Source organism: Gracilinanus agilis, chromosome 1, assembly GCF_016433145.1.
Source record: "Gracilinanus agilis isolate LMUSP501 chromosome 1, AgileGrace, whole genome shotgun sequence".
Lineage (NCBI taxonomy): Eukaryota > Metazoa > Chordata > Mammalia > Didelphimorphia > Didelphidae > Gracilinanus > Gracilinanus agilis.
Window position 1 is genome coordinate 629,353,108 of NC_058130.1, and position 25,741 is coordinate 629,378,848.

General features: G+C 34.7%; 1 protein-coding gene across 1 annotated transcript in view; it reads right to left on the reverse strand.

Annotated features, from left to right (window-relative positions):
- Window positions 1-25,741, reverse strand: part of RUNX1T1 (RUNX1 partner transcriptional co-repressor 1) — a 171,485-nt gene that overhangs the window by 65,774 nt on the left and 79,970 nt on the right. Inside the window, 2 exon segments of the mRNA XM_044683866.1 lie at window positions 3,390-3,631; window positions 5,951-6,088. Coding sequence (XP_044539801.1) covers window positions 3,390-3,631; window positions 5,951-6,088 — 380 coding nt within the window.

Consider the following 25,741-nt stretch of genomic DNA (forward strand, 5'->3'; position numbering starts at 1 on the left):
ATCACTCATCTCTGAGGCATGTGTAGAGAGTAATTGTATCTTAATATGAAATATGTTAAACACAATATTACACACTTCATCATTAGGTAAAGCATTGTTTCATTCTGGACAGAATTTAAGCAATTAAGAAAATCTTACAAATTTTGTTCAACAGATTTTTAGTTATGTCTGACTTTTTTCATGACCCCTTTTGAGAGTGCTTTGCTATTCCTTTCTCCAACTCATTTTACATATGAGGAAACTGAGGCAAACAGGGTAAAGTGACTTGCCCAGGGGTCACACAGCTAGTAAGTGTCTGAGGCCATATTTGAACTCAAGAAGTTGAATCTTCCTGACTTCAAGCCCAGTACTCTGTCCACTGAGCAACTGGTAAAAACTACTACCCATAATTCATACTAACAGGAAAATATTCAAAAGGATAAAAAACTATTTAAAGGGATAGAGGCACGGATTAGATAAAATAAAATTTGCTCTAGTTAGTTTTATATGCCAGTGTGACTACATAGTAGAGACTACCTCTTTTCTACTCAACTACATTTGGCTAGTAGTATAAACCATGGTGGAAATAAGACCAAAAGCAGATTTGATCCTTTCATTAATTCATTCTGACTTAGAGAGGGAAAATATATTTTTTCCATGCTCGCAAATACTTGGTTCACAAAAGAAATTATGGGGAAGGAATGTTGACAACTTAAACACCACTAATATTGGGAGGAAGGAATAGTGAAAGGGTAGTAAAAAAGGACCATCAGAACTCATTCCCTAAAGAGCCTGAAAATGACACAACATATTATCTTATTATTATTTTCTTCTTGATATGACCTGTGATTCCATAGGTTTAGAGATTTTATGGTGACGAAAATCCTTCTATCAATGCAAAACAGCAAATGTTCTGCAAATTATAGTCTTAGAGTTACCTGAGGCAATGGGAGATTACAAGACTGGATCAGGATATCATAAAGTCATTATATGACCAAAGCTTGACTTAACTCAGGAAGTTGTGACTCCCAGGCTAGCACTCTGTATTCATTATTATACTCACAACAACAACAAATCAACAAAACCAAAAGTGTGTTCCTTATGTTTTCCTAAGTCAGAGTCAAATCAGAAATCATTCCCTCTATGGAAACCAGAATAATTTAAATCTAAACAGAGTTCTCTTGGTTAGGAGTCATCTGGTTACTGGGGGAAAAAAGGGGAGTGGGATGGGGTTCTGATGACCTAAACCTATACACAATAACTTTCCATTTTCTCCTTTATCTCTGTGTAGTTCCCAATTTTTAAAAAATGTCATAGAAACATTGAGTCTTTAACTTCTTCTCAACATAGAAAATTGTCCAACCTGTAGGGACTATACATATATACATATAGATAGATATAGACAGATAGATATATGTGCATATCTTTAAAATTCAGGAGGAGGGCATAAAGATAATTTATAATTTATATATCCCTTTCATTCATATTCAATAGATTACTGTCAAAAATCCATTCTCATCATAACAGCTTTTTAAAATATAACTATTCAAGCTCATTTAACAACTTATTCTAAATTATTCTATTTAAGAACTTCTTTGTAGCTATCTTCTGATACTATAAAATTAACTGTGGTGACTTGCTTTCACTAAGTAACTTAGAAAAATATCAAATTAAGTATTCCAAGGAGAAATTTTCTCCAACAATTCTAACAATTGATATATGGAAAACTTAGAAGAGAAAATATGGTAGCTTTCTGTGATACATTTGTCTACTATAAGACAATGTTAACCAAGAATGTATCTACAAAACAATAAATACATTCTCTATTCTTTATTAAAATAAAGACATGGAGGTATACTGGAAGGTTTGGGATTAGATTTGATTGCAAAATTTTGTTCAAGCTTATTTATTTTTTAAATGCTCTTTGTTAAGTTCCAAAGATGAATTCTAGCTTATTAGAAACAGTTTACCCATTAACTATCAAGTCTGTGATAGGATAGCTATATCTCCATCCTAAATGCCTTCCTCATGAATATCTACGAAAAGTTCAATTCCCACACTTCTAGTGCAGAAGAATCATGGAATCTCAGAGTGGGAAGGGTCCCCAGAGGCAATCTAATCCAAATTGTGCCTGAACAAGAATCTCTTCTATAGAGATTTTTCACAAGACACATCTAATATGGTTTAAACCATGTCAAGCCCATAAAAAATTTTTTAAAAAGCATTATTTAGTTAAAAGGGCACAAGCCAGGGAGAAGGAAGATCTGGATTTCAGGATCATTTTGACTACTTTAATGAAAACTTATTCTGTGTTATTAGGTCAAGCACAGATCCAGATTTCCCTTCCAGTTTTTAAATTGTTAATAATGCTTTCAGTCCCCCTACGCTGCAGAAAATGTTCATGTATTTGAAGGTTTTGGAACACCTCAGAAGGAAAGTAATTAAAAGAACAAACAGTGTAGTAGAAAGAGCATTGGAGGAAGTTAGATGATTAGGGCCCTGTTCTAAGTACTACCACTCTGTAGCTGTGGAATCTTGGGCAAGATACTTAAAATTATTTAACTCTTCTTTTCAAAATGAGGATAATACTTTCAAGTGAAAAATGAAATGAACAAAAACAAATGAGAGCACTTTTAAAGTGCAATAGTTGCTGTAAAATTAGTAACATTAAACAACCTTGAGGCATCATTATTAAGTGGTGGTTAATTTCCAGTGGCATCAGTTTCAAAATAATCAATATATTAGTAGAATAAGACTTTATGAATATTTCTTAGCTCAACTTCATACTTTATTTAGGTAATTCTTCACATTAAGACCAAAATTTTCTTTTTAAAATGACAACTGGCCTTGGGATCTAAAGACAATGCATCCACAAACCTTGTATAAGAAGGACTTCAATAAGTACACAATCACCAGGCCCAAATTTATATTTGTTTAGCTAGAAGATCATAATCATGATCAAAAGACACACACATACACATAAATACAACTAAGTCCACACTTCAAATCTATACTTTGGCCTCTAAGCTGTGATCATTTTTTACATGTAATTATACTTTGAATAGTGTGAATTAGAGTAATATGGTTATTTAAGGATGTGTCATTATTCTCACTCATTGGGACCTTGCTATACAAACACACCCCTCTACCAAAAAGAATTTTGTATCACTCCTATCTTTATCCAGTAGATATCATGAAGTCATAGGGCAATTAGAATCATCCTGCGAAAGATCCATTCAGATTTTGGGGCTATATTAACATTCTTTTGTCAAAGAAATGACTAATTTCACATTCTGAGATATGAATCAACTATTTTAAGAGTCACCATAATAACCAATTCAGGTATATCCAATTAGCCATTGTTCTTCACAGGGAGTAAGAAGGGAATGAGTTGTTTGAGATTTGCTTACCACCAGTCCTAGTACAAGAGTGCGTACTCTTTCCCCTATTTCTGGTGAAATGTCATTGCCGAACTGCTGCAAGGTGGTAAGAAATCTCTTCAATTTGCTGAGTTGCCTTGCTCCACAAGCTGGTGGTAACTGCTGATTAGCCAGAGAGGAAGAGGAAGAAGAGGAAGGCCCATTGCTAAAGCCATTGGGTGGAGATGGGGCTCCATTCAAAGCTGTGGGTGAATGGCTTGTGCCATTAGTTACTGTCAGAAGCACAAAGCAAGAAGAAAAATGAAAATAAAATTCTGTGGAAAGGAAGTCACAGGTAACTTTATTTCTAGTTGATTTTTATGATGTGAAAAAATGTTCTGACTTTTTGAAAATACTTTGACTTCACATATACCCCAGGTTGAAATTCTGCTTGATTAAGTGGCCTGACTCCTCATAAATAAATACTTCTTGTATCCACACAGGCGCTGATAATGAATGGCGTCTGCTACAGTGTAGGGACAGCCTTCGCTCCCATGTGCACATATGCCAACCACCTGAAACATTTCAATCATGGAACAAGCAGCATTTGGATGTCAGCCTTTTGTCATAGGCTTATATCAATATAACAGGAATATTCTTCTCTAAACTGCTCCTCTAGAAAAAATGTACATTTGGTGGAGACTAAATTTATCACTGAACATTTTTAATCGTGTTTTGTACACACAACTGACAGCTGTGTTTATAAAAACAGGACTTTCAAGTTTTAACCTTCTACCACCCAATTAGAAGGCTATTTTCTCCCCACATATTTCTTTAACCACTTCTTTAGGGAAAATGCAAATTTTCTGTAAGACGGCAGAATGTATACAGCATTAATTGAGAATTTATTTCCTGGAGTTGAAAGGGGACATCCTAATTCAGAGTTGTAATAGAGACAGCATGGACATGTGCCAATTTGTTAAATTTATTTCTGATAAAACTGATTTAGACATTAGTGTAATAAACTACAAGGACTCTGCTAAAGGAAGGATAAGCAGATCTTTAAGGAAAGGGAATAGCAAAATTAGTAACTGCTTAAACAGTGACTTGGCAATTATTTGTCAGATGAGGCGACATTCAACTCCTCTATCTAGTGCCATTCTAAAATACTCATCTCAAAAAAAGTGCTGTAACTGGCATATTATGAGCACTTTCTTATTTGTAATCCTTTTTAATGCTTGATTTCACCCAAATGATGAGTTTTATTTGGAGTTGTGCATATTCAGGACCACTAATCCAGATTTATATCTAAACTCTAATTAATAACTTGCCTGGAAATAACTGCTAAACTTGGATCCTCAAAACAATCCTCTATAGTTTCCTGTGACAATGGGGAACAGCAAGTCAAAACAAGCTAAGTTGATAGCATTACAGTTTGATACCATTCAAGACAGCCACCTCCTATAAGTTGGAGTGAGACATGATATAAACAACCTAGGAGAGTCCTAAAGCCAATTTTTCTTCAATAATTTTTTAGAAATCTTTTTTAATATATTTAATTTGCTCATTAAAACAAAATACAGTTAATTCTCTCCCTCCCCCTCCCTATGAGAAAAGCCATCATTTGACAAAAAGATATATATATAAAAGCATATCTTACTTATTTCTATTTAGCAGTTCTTTCTCTGAAGGTGGACAACTTTTAAAACACTAATATGTAAATTCTTTTCCTTTTATAGGTTTCTTTCATTCACATGGATTTCATGACACATTCAAAAAGGAATATGATTTGCAATTGATAGTAATCTATAAGCTCCACAAAATCCTTGATGAAAGAACTGTACAGAACTTTTGGGAAGGACTGAAAAGAGTTACCCACTACCCTTAATGGTATATACTAGGGATGAGAGGAACATCCTACTGTCAGAACATGCTGTCCTTTCCCTTAGAAAAACAGAGAAAGCAAATACACTTCCGTTCATTGATTTATAAACTAGAATCGGAGCCAAAGTGGCATAAAATATTAGAGATCTGAGAAGTTCAAATCAAGGATGCCATTTGTTTTAAACTTTACCACATAATACTCCCATACTTGGCAATACCCTTATATGATAGGATCATGTGGCTCTTATTATTTGGAGGAGACAAAAAGAGAAGACCTAGCTAGTTAAGTTTGAGGAGGTGAGCTGGCACAGATAAGGAATGACTTTGGAATGATTTTAGCACACCGCCAATAAAGCAAAGCTAAACAAATCAAAATGCATACCAAATTATTGGTTCAGGAATAAGTAAGTTATCATGAGATCAAGATGAGCTATGTTTATTTAAATAAAGGTTTTTTAATTTTAAAAAGTCAAACCAAATGATAGATAATAAAGCAATTTTTTAAAAAAAGCACAATGGGGAATGACTCAAGAGATGAACCAAAAATTACAGTCCCAAGTTAGATTTAGGCATTATGAGGATTTGGGGGGGGGGGGGGGAGAAGGGAGGGGCTTGCATTATTTTCACATTACGTATTCATGTTGGAGCTTTTGTTTCCCTAACCCTTCCATGTAAAAAGGCAGAAGGAAAAAAATAAATAGAAGAAAGAAAGAAATTAGGCTAATTACACGTTGTGGGTGTGAATGAACTGCTTCTTGGCGCTCCTTGGGTTGTTGGAGGAGGTGGCATTGTTGGAGGAGTCAGTCGGGATTGTGTCTTCACATCCACAGGTGAGTCTGGCATTGTGGAATGCTTCTCACTGCGATCTATAAGACACCACAAGGAATACATTATTTTACCTTTTTAGCAGGACAGCTCTTCAAATGATGTTAACTCTCTTGATTTTTTTGCACCATCCCCCACTCACCCCCTTCCCAAAAAAGGCTTCACCATGAACAAAAAAGGATTGATATTTCCTGTGGATAAAACAAGCTTTTCTACTGAAGCTCAAATCAGAATTGCATCATCAAAATCCCACTTAAGAAGGTGTATCACAGATGGCGGACCCTCATTTGTAACTAGGCTATATTATCTTCTATATTTATTTCTGGCACGTGCAGATGCTACCTTGATGGCACTGGGTGGGATAATGCAACTTCATTGGCAATTGTAGCCAACATTAGCAAGCAGGAATAAATGGATGAGAAGGGAAGGATAGCAATGAATCCCCCTTATGACAACACAGAAAGAACTAAAGCCTCCTGCTTTGTTGTATAGGTGAGATATTGGTAGAAGCCAGTTCTCTTTGTGACTATTCTTTGTAACACCTGCTGCCCCTGCCATCTTTTGTTTTCAAACTATTAGATAGGGCAGGTTAAATACTCCATGTCTCCTGGACATATTTTCCACTTCAATTTCTTTTCCCGTTCTATTCTAAAAGCTTCAATAAATAAATACCATATGCCACATAATGAAGGCGATCCTTTCTTTATTCAGTAGTTGTGAGTTTATAAGCCATTATTACAAGAAGGTGGTTGCACTATTTCAATTTACAATCTCACTGTGGGGGAAGAGGAGGGATGAGAGGAAGCTTAATTCTAAGAAATATGGAAGTTAAAGAAAGCTCCTAACACCTGTGTATCAAATCAAGAAACTACCAAGTCAATAAGAAGGGGGAGAAGACTAGATCCTATTTACTTGCCCTATAACCTTGCTCCAAAGGTTTATTTGAAGCCAAGATTTGATACTGTTAAAGAATAAAAAGATGATTTACTTCAAGTATCAAAGCATAGTACTTATTACATAGTAAGTGAACTTAATATGTTTTTCCATTAATAAATGCTTTACATCTAATGTTAATCAATATTAAAAGAGAATCTTTAAATAATACCTTTTCCCAAATGAAACATCTTTCCCACCAAATGTAAAAATGTTTTCCCAAATCAATTTTATTTTAATCATTTAAATATCCTCTATGAAGTAACAGGTAGTTCCATAAACCTTATGTCAGAAATATCAGTGTTTATTTGAGAATTTTGCTAATCATCCAGTTGTCCTGGGGGGAAAACAGCCCCAAGATGTAAAATATTATTTCTTCTCCTTAAATAATAACTAATATCGCATGTTTAAACTTCATTTAAAATGCAAAATAACATCAAATGCTAATGGAGAATGATTTCAATGAATACTATTTTTTCTGATCAGAATTGTTATTAATTTTTTTAGGAAACATTCCCAACATGGCAGGTATCATTGATAAAGGGAAATAGAAAATTTCAAAATTGTAAATTATTGCCCTTTCAAAACCACCTCATATTCAGAGTATTATATATTACTTTTCTTTCCCTAGTTCCCTTTAGTAATACTCATTTATTCTGAAACAATGGCAACATTGTCTTAAGGAAAGGATATAATAGAATATTCCAAAAAAGTCACAGCAATTAAAAAAAAAAAACAAACACCACCCATGTTCATCAGTGCTCTGGTTTATGGCATCAGCAATGCTACTTCAAAGTTCAAAATATTGACTAAAAATAGGAAATATCCTTACAGAATAGTGAAAGTGTTTTTAATTAGGTGATAGTAGAAACATAAAATTTTTTTATCTTGCTATTTAGATTACAAACTTATCATCCCATTACTAAGCTAGAGCATTTCATCTACAAATAAAATTATTCTAAATAAATATTCATAGAGGCTAAACTCAAATTTGCTTCTGCAATAGTTAAATTCATCTCACATTCTACTCACCTCAACCAACCTCAGCAACAAGGGAATAAATAGCTTTCAGCTTATGTTGCAACTGAGGGAAGAGGTACAGCAGCAAATACAGGCCTTCCTAAATAAAGGCAAATATTTCTGTCATGCCAAGAAAGGAGGGAGAAAGGGAGGCTTGCCAGAGCTGGTTGGGAGATAACAGTGGGAACGGCTGGTCCATCTGGTTTTCATTCTGCTAACACTCATATTGAACTGTTAGAGAAGGCAGGCCAGATACACAGATTTGCAGCACGTGGGTGCACAGACGGAGAAAGGAAGGGGGGGGTGGGGCAAGGCAGGAGGAGAGGGAAAAGAAGAAAAATATATATTTGAGAGAGGAACTAATGGAGTAAGGAAGTCCAGAGAAGAAGGATTAAATGATAAGAAAAGAGAATAGCAAGAAGGAAGCAACAGACAAAGGGAGATAGAAGAGGTAAAATAATTACACTGAAAAACAGTTTTTTAAGCAGGTGACAGCTCCAGCTTACAAAGAATCGATACACCACTCTGTTATATGTGTGTGTATGTGTATGTATGAGTTTATATACATCTATATATAAATAATAACAACAATCTATAGTCACCAATAAGCACATTTTTTTAAAAAAAGGAAACTTGTAATCACTCAGATTTTTTACCTTTTTCTTCCTTACAGGCATACTCATAACACCTGAAACTTTTGAACACTTGCCTTTATCCAAACTTTCCACATGATTATTTTCTAAAAACATTTAGTATACATACCCTTACTGAGAAAAATAAATACTCAAAGTAGTTGCTTCTAAAATGTTTTCAGTTTTTATAAACAAAAGCTATACTTCTAAAATATAGCCAGAAACCATCATCAGCTGTATATGGATGATACTTCAAAATGTGATATATTAGCAAAGGTTCAGGCTTGGTTAGCATCATTTTAAGCAAATGAAACTTCCACCCAAAGGTCCCGAAAACTTGGGCAAAGTGAGGCCCATCTGTAACTTATTCTGCCTTACTCAATGCAATCACTGTTGGAGAAAGATGGTAAAATAACAAACCACTACTAATTCATATTCTCTCTCTCTCTCTCTCTCTTTCTCTCTCTTTCTCTCTCTCTCTCTCTCTCTCTCTCACACACACACACACACACACACACACTCTCATTCACTTCTCTCTGGTGCAGAGTTAAAAGAAATTCAGAAAATGTGTTTTGAGCATGCTGATATCTATTACATTTGTTTTGCATTATATTCTTTTAAAATTCTGAAACACATACACACACAAAACTTTTATAGCAATGAGCACAAGCTATGATTTAATCACAGAAGCATTTAACTCCTTTTTGAATTAAAGAATATGGTAAAACCAACTTTAAATTATGACATTGCACGTGTAGATATCTGGTTTATGAAATTATAGTGTGCCTGTCCTATATTGAATTTTTACGAGTTATTTTTACCACTATATTTAGTAGCTTTAGGTGAACAGTGATATTTACTGTAGAAAGAGCCAAAAATTATAAAATCTACAAGACAGGGATAGAAAAGTATACATGAAGATGCATGTATGTGTAGTCAAATGGATCAACTTCACTCCCTTTAACTTAAATGATTTAGGTTACTTTTAAACAAGGCAATCTTTCATATATGGTAACATTTCAAGTCATATGGCACACATCCAAGGCAAAAGTATCAAGGAAGGTTAATGCATGAAAGAAAATATGGTATATATAAATACATTACTGATACCATTTCAATATCCAATTCAACGTCAGGTCTTTGTAAAAGTGGTATGTTTTCCATTTCCTTTTTTAAGTGGGAAAAAAGAGAATGCTATAATATGCTATGGCATTTATTTTACTTTTAGTTAGTTCAAATAGTTCCAGATGTATATTCAAGGTATGGAGAATTTTTCATAGATACTCCATTCTACTTCTTCAATATCATATTGTAATGATAGTATTAATAACACTAATTGGTAGTCAGTATATATACATATACATTCATATATATATATACATATATATGTGCATAGTCTTCAACATTGCTTATATTAATGAGGATAACAAATGTTGTTGCATTTGAAGTTTCATCTTCTACTTTGTGCTCTATTTTTATGTGCATATTTTAACTCTTCTCAAACAGTAAGGAAAAGCATTTTATTCATTTTTGTCTCCCCTTAAGTCTAGCTCAGTGCACTGTACATAACAAGTACTCAAGTCAACAAGCATTTGTGAGTTGCTTAGTATATTGCAGTCACTGTACTAATCAGTAGGGAAAAGGTAAAAAACTGTAACTCTTCCCACCCCCAAGAAGCTCAGGGGAGCCATGATGCAAATAGCAGGGTACATACAAGATATAAAAGTTTACTGGATTGAAAACATCCAAAGTAAGTCAAACTTGCATTAGTCAATTCACAAGCTATAGAATATGGGGGTGGGGGAATCACTAAATTGCAATGGTTGCTATAACAAAAACGATGATGGTGGCACACAATTAGACAACTATTTACCTTTAAAAATAAAAACAAAAAGCCTGATATCCCTTAATCCTCACAATAATTCTGTGAGGTAAGTGGGATATTATAAATATATCACCATTTTACAGACATAGAAACTGAAGTCCAGAGGAAAAATGACATACTCAAAAGTCAAGCAGCAAGTAAGGGACAGAATCAGGACTAGATTCAAAGACTTCTGACTAATAAGGCCAAAGGTTCTAATTAAATGGCAGTGCTTCTAAATAGAATCCAGTGTTTGTTTAAGAGAACACATGAATCAGAGAAAGGAAGAACTTTAATTTTTATTTCATCACAGTCTATATTAACAGATATAGTCCTCTTTGGTATGGTAGCCACTTCCTTTGTGTTAAAATTGTGGAACAGACTCCCCCCACCACCCCAGTAAAAAAACTGGGGTCCACAAGGAGGTTAGCTGACTTCCCAAGGCTCCTACAGCTAGTTATTAGCTGACAAAGGACCAGAAAATAGTTCTGTAAACCAACTAATGGATAAGGCTTAACTGATCAAGTTTTCCAAAGATATTTACTTAGATTATTTCCTTTGAAGACTCAGATATGGAAGAAAGGCAAAAAGAGAGCACAGACAAGCTACCTGAAATAATTCATGCCTTTAATTTCTCACAAAACAATTTGCCAGGGTATTTTTTTTTGTCTAACTGCTACTACTTCCTAAGTGTTACTCATAAGTTGTACTTTGCAAAATCCCTCCAAATCAAGGATGCCAGTTAATCCTACTTTATAAACATAAATAAAAATTACAGAGTGTATGGACATAGTACAAGGTTGTACACTCAGGAGAAGGACATGATGACTAGGGAAAACTAATAGATCTGAGCTTCAGCTGCCAATTTTTCACTAACTTTTTATGTGGCTTTCAAAATCACTTCACCAAACTAGGACATAACCTCTTCAATGGTCAAATGAAAGGGTTAATTATTTTCCAGCTCTAACTTTATACAGATCAGTGATTACTTGCCACCTATATTCTATTAATTTCTCCATATAGTTTGCAATAAACCCAACTCCATCATATTAGGAGAAATGTTATTCCTAGCTCTAAATACCAAACATAAACATATTTGAGTGTAATAAGAGAAGAAAGAACTAATGAACTGTAAATTAACCTGAAATAGTATACCCTCTGGCCTGGACCTCAGTTTCTTTATCTGTAAAAGGAGGAAGTTGAATTAAGATTATTGCTAAAATCTCTTCCAACTCTGTATGAAAATTTGAAGTCACTATTATTAAACATATGATTTTAATATAAATAGAATTTTCCCTTTGTCCTTACAAGTGTCTAAATAGAGGATAGGACTTGAAGAAAAACAGGTTTCAGTTTCATACAAGGCAGGGAAAGGTCTTAAAAATGAGAATTTTATGAATCTAGACAAATTCTGGGCTACTCCCAGGTACTTGGGTTCTCTCTCACAAGAAATATTCAAAGCAATTTTCAGGTGTGCTGTAGAAAAAATTCTTCAGGTACACGCTAGTCTCTGAGGTTTCATCCCACTGTTCTGGGTCAGTTTTACACATTTTATCTAAAGCAGAGCTATATTTTTACTCACTTTGTATTTTGCAGAATACTCTTCAGAAAAGAAGCAAAGTATGGTGCAAAAAGTATTGGACTTAGAGTCAGAAGATCTGATTTTATATACTGGCTTCAACACATTAGTTGTACAAACACAGGGGAGTTAATTAACCTGAGTCAGTTTCTGTAGCTATAAAATGGGTATAATAAAACTTTGCACTACTGGCTACATAGGTGGCGTTATAAATAAAGCAACTTGTAAATTCTAAAAGTGATATATATGATACATAAAGGTATGGATGTCTATTACCATTACTACTGGTACTAGTTTTGCCCTCTGGGGCCAAGTAGATTAACTTACACATAACTCATTCAGATATTTGAAGGCAGTGATTACATCTTCTTTATTCCAGGCTAAACATTCTCTACTCTTTCAATAGATCATTAGGTGACAGGACTTAAATCCCTTCATTGTCCTATTCACAAACCTTTTGGATATCCCGGATTACCAGTATTTTTGGATATTGCTGGATATTTGGATATACTCCAGATAACCAATGTTTCACTTAAAATATGGCAGATGAATTAATCGCAATATGTCAAATAAACACAATAAAGTGGAACTATGACCTTCATTTGCTATAGATCTGAGCCATGTGAGCCTATTTGGTTCCTGCTTACTTGCAGGCTCTTCAAACCCAGTCTTGTAAAGAGTTAAAACTGAGCAAATACATTCTGACTCTTCAGCAATTTGCATCCATCCGCTCTTTATTCCCATTGCCAGAACTTTCATCTAAATCTTCATTACCACCCAAAGGGCTCTTTCGCTCCTCCTCTCTTTTCCCTCCTATTCAAACTAACACTATTTGTTACCAGACTAATCTCTCTCTGCTGGAAACCTTTCACTGGTTCCCTCTTGTTTATCAAACCCTTTTGCTTGAATTTCAAAGACCTCCATCATCTGGCTCCATACTACCTTTTCAACATTTTTTTCCACCCTTGACCTCATTACCCTCATACATGTACTGTTTCAGTCAAAATAGAACAAGTACCAAACTCATATGAACTTGTCTTTTCTATCTCTGTCCATACCTGTATTCAGGTAGGTTCTTGATACCAAGAATGCTATCCCATTCTTACCTACAGTCAATAGTTTCTTCTGACAATAGATTTAAAGTGGGTAGAGGGCTCAGAAGCCAGTTAGTCTATCCAATTGCCTCACTTAACAGAGTTTCAGAGAGGATAAGTGATTTCTGCCAGGATCACATAAAGATTAAATAACTTTCCCAAGAGCACCCAGGTACCAGAGGCAGAATTTGAATCCAGCTCCTCTGACTCCAATCAGTGAATTTTCTGCTATACAGTCTTCCCTCCCTAAAGAATTTGTACCTGTCTTTTAAAATCAAATTTAAATAATACTTTTACCACAAAGTCCACAGAAATCAATTTCACGCTCTCACCCTCCAAATGGCAGCTTTTTTCTCCACTTAATGATTTTCTATAGTAGTTGGCTTGAATTTCTCTTATTAACATATTTATTTGAATTATAAATTAAATATAGTTGAATTATAGTTACATGCAGTTGTAATATAACTGCTTCCCCTAAGACTATTAGCTCCATTAGGATACCATGCCTCATTTAAGTGTCCTAAACTTTCCAAAGACCCATGTGCAGGGCTATGTATACAACAGGTACTTTAAGGGGCAACTAATTGGCTCAGTGGACAAAGTCAGGCCCAGAGATGGGAGGTCCTGGATTCAAATGCGACCTTAAAGACACTTCCTACCTGTATGACCTTGAGCAAGACACTTAACCTCTGTTTGCCAAGTTCTTGCCACTCTTCTGCCTTGGATCTGATATCAGTCCTATGACTGAAGGCTTTAAAAAAATCAATATAAATAAACAAACAAATAAATAAATAAATAAGTGAATGGATGAGTGGGTAGGTAAGTGATGCTTAATGACTGTTGTATAGGTTGAGACAAAATATAAGATGCAAATGGATGAATGGAGCACTGTGTAAAATGCTAAGAAATTTCCATAAGAAACTGGTAAATCATTTGCAAGAGGAGCTCATTTTGGACAATGACTCCACAGAACAAAGTACAAGATGCTCCAAAAGTCTTGGAACAGTTTTAAATTTTAATTACTTAGAAGTATAAATGTTATTGACTTTAATATTTAAAAGGTTATTTAGGTTTCTTATTAAAATTCAAGAGAACCACCATTTTGAGCTATATATTGCTCTAGTGAACTTTCAAAATTTGCAAAAACTTTTAGTAACTCAAACCTTTTGATCATTCAAGGAATTTGATTTTAATGCATTTACAACAATTTTGACATAACTTCACAAGAAAAAAATCAAATGGAGATAATGCAGATGGCACACGTCAAATAAGAAGGCCTACTCTACTAATCTACCAGTGTCGGAAAGTGCTATCTGGAAACTGCCACATAAGTCAATACATAATAACCATTGTTCCATCTTGTTGAAATTTAATTTTTTTTCAAGTCATAAAATTAAATGTGTGCAAAAAAATTAAATAATTAAAATTTCAATATTTCAATAACTTCTTTTGGAAATATATAGCATTTACACATCTGATGGCATTTTTACAGATGGAGAAACCGAGGCAGGCAGCGGTTAGATGACTTGACCAGAGTTACGTGGCTAGTAAATGTCTAAAGCTGAATTTGAAATCAGCTCTATCCAGACTTCAAGTCTACTGCTCTAACCACTGCACCACCTAGTTGTTTGGTTCCTATTCTGCAGTTTAGAGGCTTAGCATATTGCCTAGACATACTGAGAGGATAAATCATTTGCCCAGAGACACATAAACCAATATTATTGATAGAGGCCTGATCTTTATCTACTACATCATATCCTTAGTTACATAGAGAGTGGATAGGGACATGAGTCACACACTATTATCCCAGTTTACATTCATACACACACACACACACACACACACACACACACACACACACAGAGAGTAAAATTGCCAGTGTTATCATTAAACATGAATATGGTGATAATACATTACACCCAAAGTTCCTCAAATCCACTTTTTATCACTCTTATCAGTTCTATGTAGAAATGCCAAATCTCGATGCCAACCAATTAACTTCCATTTACTTATTAGATACTGGAGATACAAAGACAAAAATGAAACCATTCCTGACAACAAGGAGCTTACATTTCTCTTGGAGGATAGATCCCACATTTACTTTTAACTCTCCTCTTGGGATCCACATTCCATGTTTCCAACTACCTACTGGACATTTATAATTTCCCAACAAAACTAGTTCCTTTTCTTGGTTTCTCTTTTTCTAAAAATGCTGGTAATAATTTTTAGTCACTCATGTTTGAATAAGTCTTTCAGTTATCCATGCTCTAAACTTTGCAGGCATTTGTGGGCTTCCTCCCTTACTCCAACTACTGCCACATATACTTTACCAAGTCCCCTGGTAAAGACTAATTCCTAGCACAAGGAAAGATACATATTATGACTTCCAGGGATTTCTTCAAGTCCCAATTAAAATCTCATCTTCTACTAAGAAGATTTTTCTGATTCCTCCTTAATTCTAGTTCTTCCCATCATTTTATTTTCTCCAATTTCTCCTTTATATGTCTTGCTTGTTCATAATTGTTTGTTGTCTTCCTTAGTAGACTGATCACTCTGAGAAAAAAAGAGTGTCTTTTGCTATTCTTTGATTCCCCAGGGCTTGGCATGGTGCCTGGCACATTTTGTTGCTGTTCTTTAGTTGTTTCAGTCATGTCTGACTCTTTGTGACCCCATTAGAGGTTTCTTTTACAAAGATACTGGAGCATTTCTATCATTTTCCATGTTGCAGTTTGCCATTTTCTTCTCCAGTTCATTTTACAGATAAGGAAGCTGAGGCAAATAGGGTTAAGTGACTTGTCCAGGGTTACACAGCTAGTAAATGTCTGAGGCCAGATCTGAACTCAGGAAGACTAATCTTCCTGAGGTTAGACCTGGCATTCTATTATGCACTATGCCACCTAGCTGCCCAACCTGGCACATATAGGCACCTAATTAGTGCTAATTAACTGACCATAAAAAATTCAAGGGAAAGTGACATATTGAAGATATAACTATCATGTATGTTATTAATAACCATACTTTGCTGAGTATGTGATCAAATCATTTCTACATTCATAATCATCATCATAGTCATCATCCAAAAGTATGTTTATTTATGCAAACCAATGATTTCCTCTATCTAGGAAACCCTCTCCTTCAATTTAAATCAATAGCTTCTATGCACCTTTTCCTAGGGCATTGAGATATTTATTTGTCAAAAAGAAAGGATAGTAATGTAAGTGTTTCTGACTTCAAGAATATCCCTTCTATCCACTCTGCCAAATACCATCTCCCTGTATATGTAAACTATTCTCTCAATTAATTCAGTATTCCTATATGTCATCTTCCATTCCCCCCTCCTTTGCTCCCACCTTGGAGATAGTCTCAACCATTCTTGGCTAAGGCCAACCCCTTGACTGGTCATCTGGAATATGTCCCTTCCCATCTTCTCCACAAGCCTCCTCCCTTGATCATTCCTTCTGTTTCATCTTTATTGCTTCCTATTGACTAGCATTTTCACTCCTGCCTGCCTATCAATCAACAGATGCTTCCTCTTAAAACAAACAAAAGAACAACAAACTTGACTTGAACCAGCCCTCCTTTCAAATTATTGCTCTATACCTCTCCTTTTTCAGCTGGACTTCTGAGAAAAGCCATCTAGAAATGATTGTTGTCCTTACCTTCCTCACTGCTCACTCATTTCTCAAAACTTTGCAATATAGCTTTGAAATTCCCTCAATTGAAAATGATTTCTACAAGATTACCAACAATCTCTTAAATGCTACATCCAATGGCCTTTTCTCAATCCTGTCTCTAGCTTTTGTCACTGTAAAATCATCCCATCTTTCTAGATATTCTCTCTTCCCTCAGTTTCATACGATTTTCCTCTTACTTCTTTCTTATTCTGTTTCTGGATGATTGTTGAGCTCCTGAACACTACCCCAAGAATAATTATGAGGGTCTATTTTCCAGTGCTATATCAGGGATACTTAAACTTGGGAGATATAATCTTTTTTTTTGTTTTTTTTTAAATAAATGTATTTCAATATAACTGGTTTTCTTTGTAATTATATATATCTGGCTTCCATGTCCTAGCAAAACCAGATATGACCATCATACTGTTCAAATGATGGGAATTAACTGTAGTCAGAACAGAGTTGTTGGGAGGGGGAAGGGAGGAGGGAAAGGGCAAGCCAAGAAAGTAAGGCATCTGATAGTAATACTAGAACACAGAGCTACCTGAAAATACTTTGTAGATTACTGCCATTACTGCTGTAAGAATAGATCATCGCCTTCAGTCAAATAGATTAGATATATAATACATAGCAATAAATAGCCATAGTAATCTAGTGGCTGATAAACACAAAGATCCAAGCTTTCAGGATAAGGACTCAATGTTTGACAAAAATTGCTGGGAAACTAGATGTAGACCAACATGTGTGTACACACACACACACACACACACACACACACACACACACACACATATACATACATATGCACACACGATAAGGTCAAAATGGATAAATGATTTAGACCTAGAGTGGTATCACACATAAATTAGGGGAGCATGGGAAAACATACCCTGTAAGATCTATGGATAAAGGAAGAGTTTATGAACAAATATGAGAGAGCAAAGATCATGAAAAGTAAAATAAATAATTGTGATTACATGAACTAAAAAAACATTTTTGTACAAACAAAACAACCAAAATTAGAAAGAAAACAGGAAATGGAGAAAATATTTTCATAAGTTTTTTTCCCCCTGAAAAAGGTTTCATCTCTCAAACATATAGGGAAGTACACCAAATTTATGAGAGTCACTCCCTAATTGATAAATGTTCAAAGGACATGAAAAGACAGTTTTCAGAAGGAAAAATTAAAGCTATCAATAATCAGATGAAAAAATGCTCTATATCATTATTGGTTAGAGAAAAGCAAATTAAAAACACTCTGACATACCATCTCATACCTGTCAGATTGGCTAACAATGCAGAAAAAGAGAATTCACAAATGGTAAAGGAGATGTTCAAAAAGTAGGACATTAATGCACTATTGCTAGACTTATGAATTAGTCCAATCATTTTGGAGAACAATTTGGAACTATGCCCCAAGAGTTAAAAAACTGTGCATACTTGTTGACCCAGGCTACTAGTTACCCCAAATGCATCAAAGAAAATGGAAAAAGGACCCACTTTTACAAAAACATTTCTAGCACTTCTTTTTGTGATGGCAAAGAATTAGAAAATGAAGAGATGCCCAGCAATTGGGTAACAGCTGAACAAGTTGAGGTATGATTCTGATGGAATGCTATTATGCTACAAGAAATGAGAAGAAAGATGGTTTCAGGGAAACATGGAAAGACTTATGAACTCATGCAAAATGAAATGAGCAGAACAAGAATGATGTACACAAACAGTAACAGCAATATTGTATAGAATGATCAACTGTGGGGAAAAAAACCCTGACCAATATAATGATCAAAACCAAGGACCCAACTCCAGAGAGAGAATTCATGAGCTCTAAATGCAAATCAAAGCACACTTTCTTTTTATTTTCCTTATTTTCTTGGCTTTTTGTTTGTCTGTGTTTTCTTTTATAACATGGCTAATACAGAAATGTTTTGCATAGCTTTATATGTATAATGCAAAATTATTTTTCTTCTCAAGGAGAGGGGCAAGAGAAATTGGAACTCAATGCTAAAAAATTAATGTTAAAAATTTTATATGTAATCCTGACATGTAATTGAGAAATATGATGCAATAAGTAAAATATATATGTATATGTATATATATATATATTTGTCTTTAAAAGAGTAAATGATTCTCAGTTGAAAAATGATTTAGAGAATATGAACAGACAGTTCTCAAGAGAAGAAATCCAAGCTATCAACAACCATAACTAGAGAAATGCAAATTAAAGCAAATCTGAGATTTCTCCTACTCATCAGATTAGCAAAGTTGACAAAAAGAGGAAAATGATGAATGTTGAATGTTGAAGGGGCTACAGGAAAACAGGCATATTTGTGCAGTTTGTATAAGGGTGAATTTTCCTTTCTGGAAAGCAATTTGGAACTATGTTAAAAAAAAGGTTACTAAACTGCATATACATTCACTTTGATCCAGCACTACTACTACCAGATCTATACCCCCAAAGAAATTAAAGAAAGAAGTTTCTACATGTACAAAAACATATTTAAAGCTGCCTTTTTTGGAGTGGGCAAAAAAATAAATAAATAAAACTAAGGGATCACTCATCAACTGGTTGCACAAATTGTGGCATTCAAATTATAATGGAATACTATTCTGCTATAAGAAATGAAAGAGCTTCAGAAAAACCTGGGAAAACTCATTTGGACTGATAGGAGAGTGAAATAAGAACTAGGGGAAAACTGTACACAATTTATACAGAATTGTATTCTGTAACAATTTACAAAATACTCAATGTAAAAATGAAAATCTTTGAAATTTAAACTTAAGAAGTTTGACTAATGCAATAATTAATCATTATTGGAGAGGACCAATCATAAAACATACTATGTACCTATTGACAGATAATGGACTTAATATGCAAAATGAATCACACAGTTTTGGACAAGGCCAAATGAGAATTTGTTTTGCTTGATTGTGCATACACCAGAATGATTGATTTTTCCAACCTTTTTCCAGTGGAGGTAGGAAAATGGGAGGAAAAAAAATGCTTCTTCATTAACTTTTTTTTATTTAAAAGTATTTGAAGACAATGTATGTTCCAAAAAAAGGGCCAAGTTCCATAGAAAGTTGGTTTTGAACTCTTAATGGAGATTTAAATTTAATGCATTACCAGAACAACTTCTGCTTAAAGAGGTAGCCCTTGCAAGCAAGTCCCTGATCAGGATTCCTAAGCACTATCTTGTATTACGGTCTTGGTGCCTTATTATCATTTATACATGTTCCTTATTTGTATTGCATAAAAACTGGTCTCTCTATGCATTTCAATACAATAATAGTTGTATCCATGACAGGGACTGAAATAGGACCTAAAACTGCAATTTTTCCATGATAGGGAACTTCTGGAGGAGGAAACTCTTCTTAGTGATGCAGGTGATAAGTTCTATGCAATTTATCATAGAGAGCACATGTCTAGAGCACAGAGGCTTACACAGGGTTACACAGCCAATATGTTTTGGGGGAGGTACTTGAATCCAGGTATTCCTGAATCTGATATTGACTCTTAACTCTTTATGGCCAACTGTGTCTTCTGTGAAAGCTTGTGGGTATGATTATACCCATAGACACACACACCTTAAATGTTAAAGGATCCATCAATCGATTTATCTACACATATACATGTAGATATAAGTATAGAGCTATAGGAAGATAATTCTCAGGAAGTGGTCAGAGCTTAACCAAATCCGTGGTTATTCTTCATATATGAGATAAACTTGCAAAATACTATTAGCAATTGGTGCTGACCCAAGTCCACTGTTTAGCACTAATACATCCTTACAGATTTATGTACACGTATGTCTTAGAAACACAGGTAACTGTTTTTCCAAGTGTTTCACCCCACTTAAAAAAGACCCAATGAGAATATTTGAGAAATAAGAAATGTAAGAGATTAACTGATACCATGTTTAAATGGCACATCTACATAATGGCTCCCCTTAATAGAGCACATGAAGATTTATCAAGTGTTTTCTTCACAACAACCTTTTAAGGCAAGCTGGGATAATATTATTAATAGTCCCCATTTCACCACTGAGGCTCAGAAGTAAAGAACTTCCCCTAGGTCACACTGCTAGTAAGTGTCAGCTAGGATTTCAACTTAGACTCCAGATGGGCTAGTTCACCATTCTACTCTCTTTCAAATGGGCACATTAATAGTTTCAATCCCAAATGTTGCCTTATTTGTATTTATGGTATAAATACAGGTAAATTTGTTATTAAATTAAGATGACAGTCTACATTCTCATCCACTTAGCAGTAATCATTTATATTTTATATAGTACTAGAGCTGTCTCTTGAGCTTATTAATAATTATGATGGGGGGATGGGAAATCAAATCAAACATTGATGGACAATTACAAATGGCATTCTATGTACAGAATGAAATACACTACTCAGTAGAGATCTATATGATCATTTTAAAAAACACAAGCTTCCATACATCATTTTCCTCCATGAATTCAAATGGAAGGCAAAGACAAAAAAAATAAATAAAGTACTATTCTTTGCCCTGGTCAAATTACATCTGGAATATGATGTTCAGTCCTAGATTGTACATTCTGAGAACATTATACAGCTGGCCACTGTCCAGAAGAATGTAGCCAGGATGGTTATGAGGGCTTAAAACTATGCCATATAATCATCATTGTTATAATGAATATAATGAAAAGAACTGAGGAAGCCAACATTATCATCATTATAACAATGATAATAACAATAATTTGTGTAGGGCTTTAAGGATTTCAACATGTTTTACCATGTAAGCTGTTTGATTCTCACAACGAACCTAAGAGGGAGGCACTATTATATCTCCATTTTACAAATGAGAAAATTTGAGGCTGAAAGAGGTTAAATGATTCACAGCTAGGAAGTACCTGAGGCAGGATTTGAACTCAGGTCTTCTCGATTTCAAGTCCTGAGCTCTAGCTGCTGTGCCACATAGCTATCCCCTCACTATCTCCCCCACCAAAAACAAAAACAAAAACAAATAAAAAACAAACAAACAAATAAAAAACCTTTTGGAGAGATGATAAGAATCTTTAAGTCATATGTAGGAGACGGACACATATGCTTCCTTTTAATTCAATTTGAGATGCTTTCAGGGAAATATTCTCTCCCTCAAGGCAGAAAGAGATGGGGAACTCCTAGGACAGAATATTGCTTACTGTGTCAAAGTTTCCTATCAGTTGTTTTGTTTCTTCATTTTCTAGTTACCAAAGAGAGTTCAATCTGGAGGAGTTGGGTAAAAATATGAAAGTGATCTAAAAACAAGGCATCAAAAAGTTTTGCTAGTTAGAGAAGACAGATAGCTATATTCATCTTTTCTCTATCTTGACAAACTTTCTAATATCTTGCCAAGGCTGTAGTAGGAAAACTGGCACTGCTTTAGAAACAGCAAATAGGAAATAGTTCTAACTTACATCCAAGTATTACAGCAACTTCTTCAGGCTTCTGAAATGGTCTATTTCAGAACTTGTGACCTAGAGATTTAGGATTAAGGTACTTAAAGAACACAATATGGCAGCCCTCTCTCAGCAAACCTATATACAGCTAGTATTTATTGAACATCTACGATGGTCCAGGAACTGGGCTACAACTTTTCAGAATCCTTTTGTCAGATTTCCTATATCTTATTCTTCCTTTCAGTCCAACTAGTATCTTCATACTGCCGCCAACTGGCTTGCCCCTTCCTAGTTGTATCCAATGCTTCATAACGAGTTGAAGACAGTAGTAATGACAATGACAGTGATGATAGCTAGTGTTTATTTGGCATTTAAGGTTTACAAAGCACTTATCAAATTATTTGCTCTTCCCAACCATTGGAATTCAAGTGTTATTATTATCCCCATTTTACAGATGTCAAAATGGACACAGAAGTTAAATGATTTGCTAGGGTTTATAAGCCTGATAACTACTTGAGGTAAGATTCAAACTCATGATAGATATTCTCATGCTCTATCCACTTAACCATGTAGATGCAACAGGAGCACCTTTTTAATGAGCAAACCCAGGAAAACAATTTAGAACTCCAAAAGTCCCTGATTTTACATATACTTTAACTTTTTACCCTACTACTGAATTAATACTATTTTTGTGAAGAAGATCCAAGATAGGGGGGAAAAACATATGTATAGCCACAGCCCTTTTGTGGTAGTAAAGTATCAGAAATTAAATGGGAGCTGATCATTTTAGAGCAAAATGAAATAAACTGTGGTCTAGGAAGGAAATGGGGCGGCTGGGTGGCACAGTGGATAGAGTATCAGGAAATTCATCATCCTCAGTTCAAACCTGGCCTCATATACTTATCCTTTGTGATCTTAGGTAAGTCATTTAACTCTCTTTGCCTGTTTACTCATCTGAAAAAAGAAAAGGAAATGGCAAATCACTCCAGAACTTTTGCCAAGAAAAACTCCAAATGGGGTCATGACAAGTCAGATCCAACTTGAAGAGGTGAACAACAAAAGGAAGGAAATTGAATTTATGGTGCTATGAGAAATGACAAAGATGACAGATTCCAAGAAACCTGGAAAGGTCTATTTAAGCTGATGCAGAGTAAAATTGAATAAAGTAGAACAACTTAAAAGATGACTACAAAAATAACTGAAAGAAAAGTAACTTTAAAAAGCCTCGGAACTCTGATCAGGGCAATGAATATCAATGCCCTTAAAAGTCTGATGATCAAATGTGCCTCGCCTCTTCACAGAGAAGTGATGGATTAGAGTTGAAGAATTAAATAATCATTCTCAGGCATGGCTGGATTTTTTAAAAAATAAACATATTTCCCCCCAAGAGAGGGCTTCTAACTCTTGGATAAAGACTGAAGGCAGGGGGAGGTTAGTAAGTAGTAATAGGTACTCTAATAAAAATACTTCATATGCATTTTCTTTATAATACAAGAAAGTGCTGAAGGAAACACACATAAAGTAGTTTTGTTTTCTACTATAAGTTTTATAAATAAATGTACAATTAGTTATACATCTAGTTCTTTTTTAAAAACTACATATGATTTCTAGATGGCTCTTTTGTATACTGAAATTTTATTCCTAATTAAGTTCATAATAAATATTTTTAAAATATGTAAGGTGAAAAAATAAAATAAAATATGTAAGGTGAACTGTCAATGCAAATTCAAGAAAACTAGGTAGTAGTCTAGGGATTTTGTAACTTCTGGGTGGTAAGGCAGATCAAATAGGAAAAAAGCTTTGCTATGAAGTAGATTTTTTTTTAAGGAATTATTTTTTCATGGAAAAAGGGTGGCATGGGGCTTGACTGGAAAGAGATAATAAAACTGCAAAAAAGACTGTCTACAGCTGAACACTATCTCAGAGAGAATTCTTGTTGAGGTTAAAGTGAGAGGTATGGGAATTGGAGGATGAAGTGAGCACTCAGAAAAGTCTACTTATGGCAAAGAGAAGAAAGAATGAAGCAAGAGTTAGTTGTCCCAGAGCAAAATGAGGTTAGCATTAACCTTTGGGGTTAAAATGACATTTTCCTCAAAGAACTCAAGAGATTTATGGTGAGAGGTGCTAAGAAATTTGCAGAAAGTAAATAAAAGAGCTTCAAATTTACAGAGGGTGACAACCAGCTGTACTCAATCAGAGCACTCTCTAATGGGAAAGACACTGGACTGAGAATTAGGAGCTCTGAGTTCTGAAATGCTGAAATCCATTGGAGCACATGTGGAGACTGGACTTACACTGTGGAGAATACAAGCTCCTCCAGAGGAAGAACTTTTAATGCAATGTCTCCCCAGTATCTAGCATATGAGAAAGAGGGTAAGGGAAGAGAAATATATGAAACACAATTTCTCTATTTATACTTCACTATCCTCATCTCAGACACAAGGCACTTAATACTGTTTGCCTCAGTTTAATCATTTGTAAAATGAGCTGAAGAAAGCAAAGGCAAACCACTTCATATTTTTGCCAAGAAAACTCCAGATAAGGTCATGAAGAGGGTGGCATGACTAAACCATAATATCCTCATCTTTAAAATGAAGATGTTTTGAATCATGTAACCATGGAAAACATTTTTAAATAAAATAAAATTTATATTTAAAAAATAATAGAATGAAGATGTTTGACTAAATAGTTAATAAATTTCTTCCCTTCTCTATGGTTCTATTTTACTATTGTGAAATTAGTCATGGCTAAATATTTCTACAGTTCTGATTCTAAAGTACAATGTGCCTCACTAAGCTGTTGTGAGAGTCTAATGAGATTAACTAGTGTGCTCTGGAACTCTAAAAGGACATATAAATGCCAGGTAATGGTAGTGATGAGCATCATTATTATTACAGAGAGGAAGCATAGTATAGAGAAAAGAGCCCAGGCCCTGGAATGAGAAGCACTCCTCCAACTGTTGCTAGCTGCAAGACTAGTAATGAAAGTCTTTTAAACTCTGTAAGAAGTGCTCAGTTGGCAGTCAGAGAACCCACAGCTTCAGTGAGCTCAACTGCAAAATGCTGAATTAAATCAGAGGTTATTAACTTGGGATCTGGGCATAGATTTCAGGAGATCAGAAAAATTACATAGGGAAAGAATGGCAATATTATTTTACTAACTATTGGTTTCCTTAGTAATTTTATTTTACATTTTATTTGAATATTATTGTGAGAAGAGGTCTATAGCCCTTGCCAAACTGACAAAGGGGTCCATGATTCCAAACAGGTTAAGAATCCCTAAAACAGACTAATCTCTAAGGTGACTCTCAGTTCTAATCTATGGTCCTAAGGTACGGATCTGGAGAAAATGAAGATAATAATGATGTCACTGTCTATTTCACAGAGCGGATGCAAACTTTAAATGTGAGTATTATTCTTGGAAAGGGGAGAGCACACAAAAATCTGTATACAACTTTCAAAATAATGCCTACTGCTTTGTACTG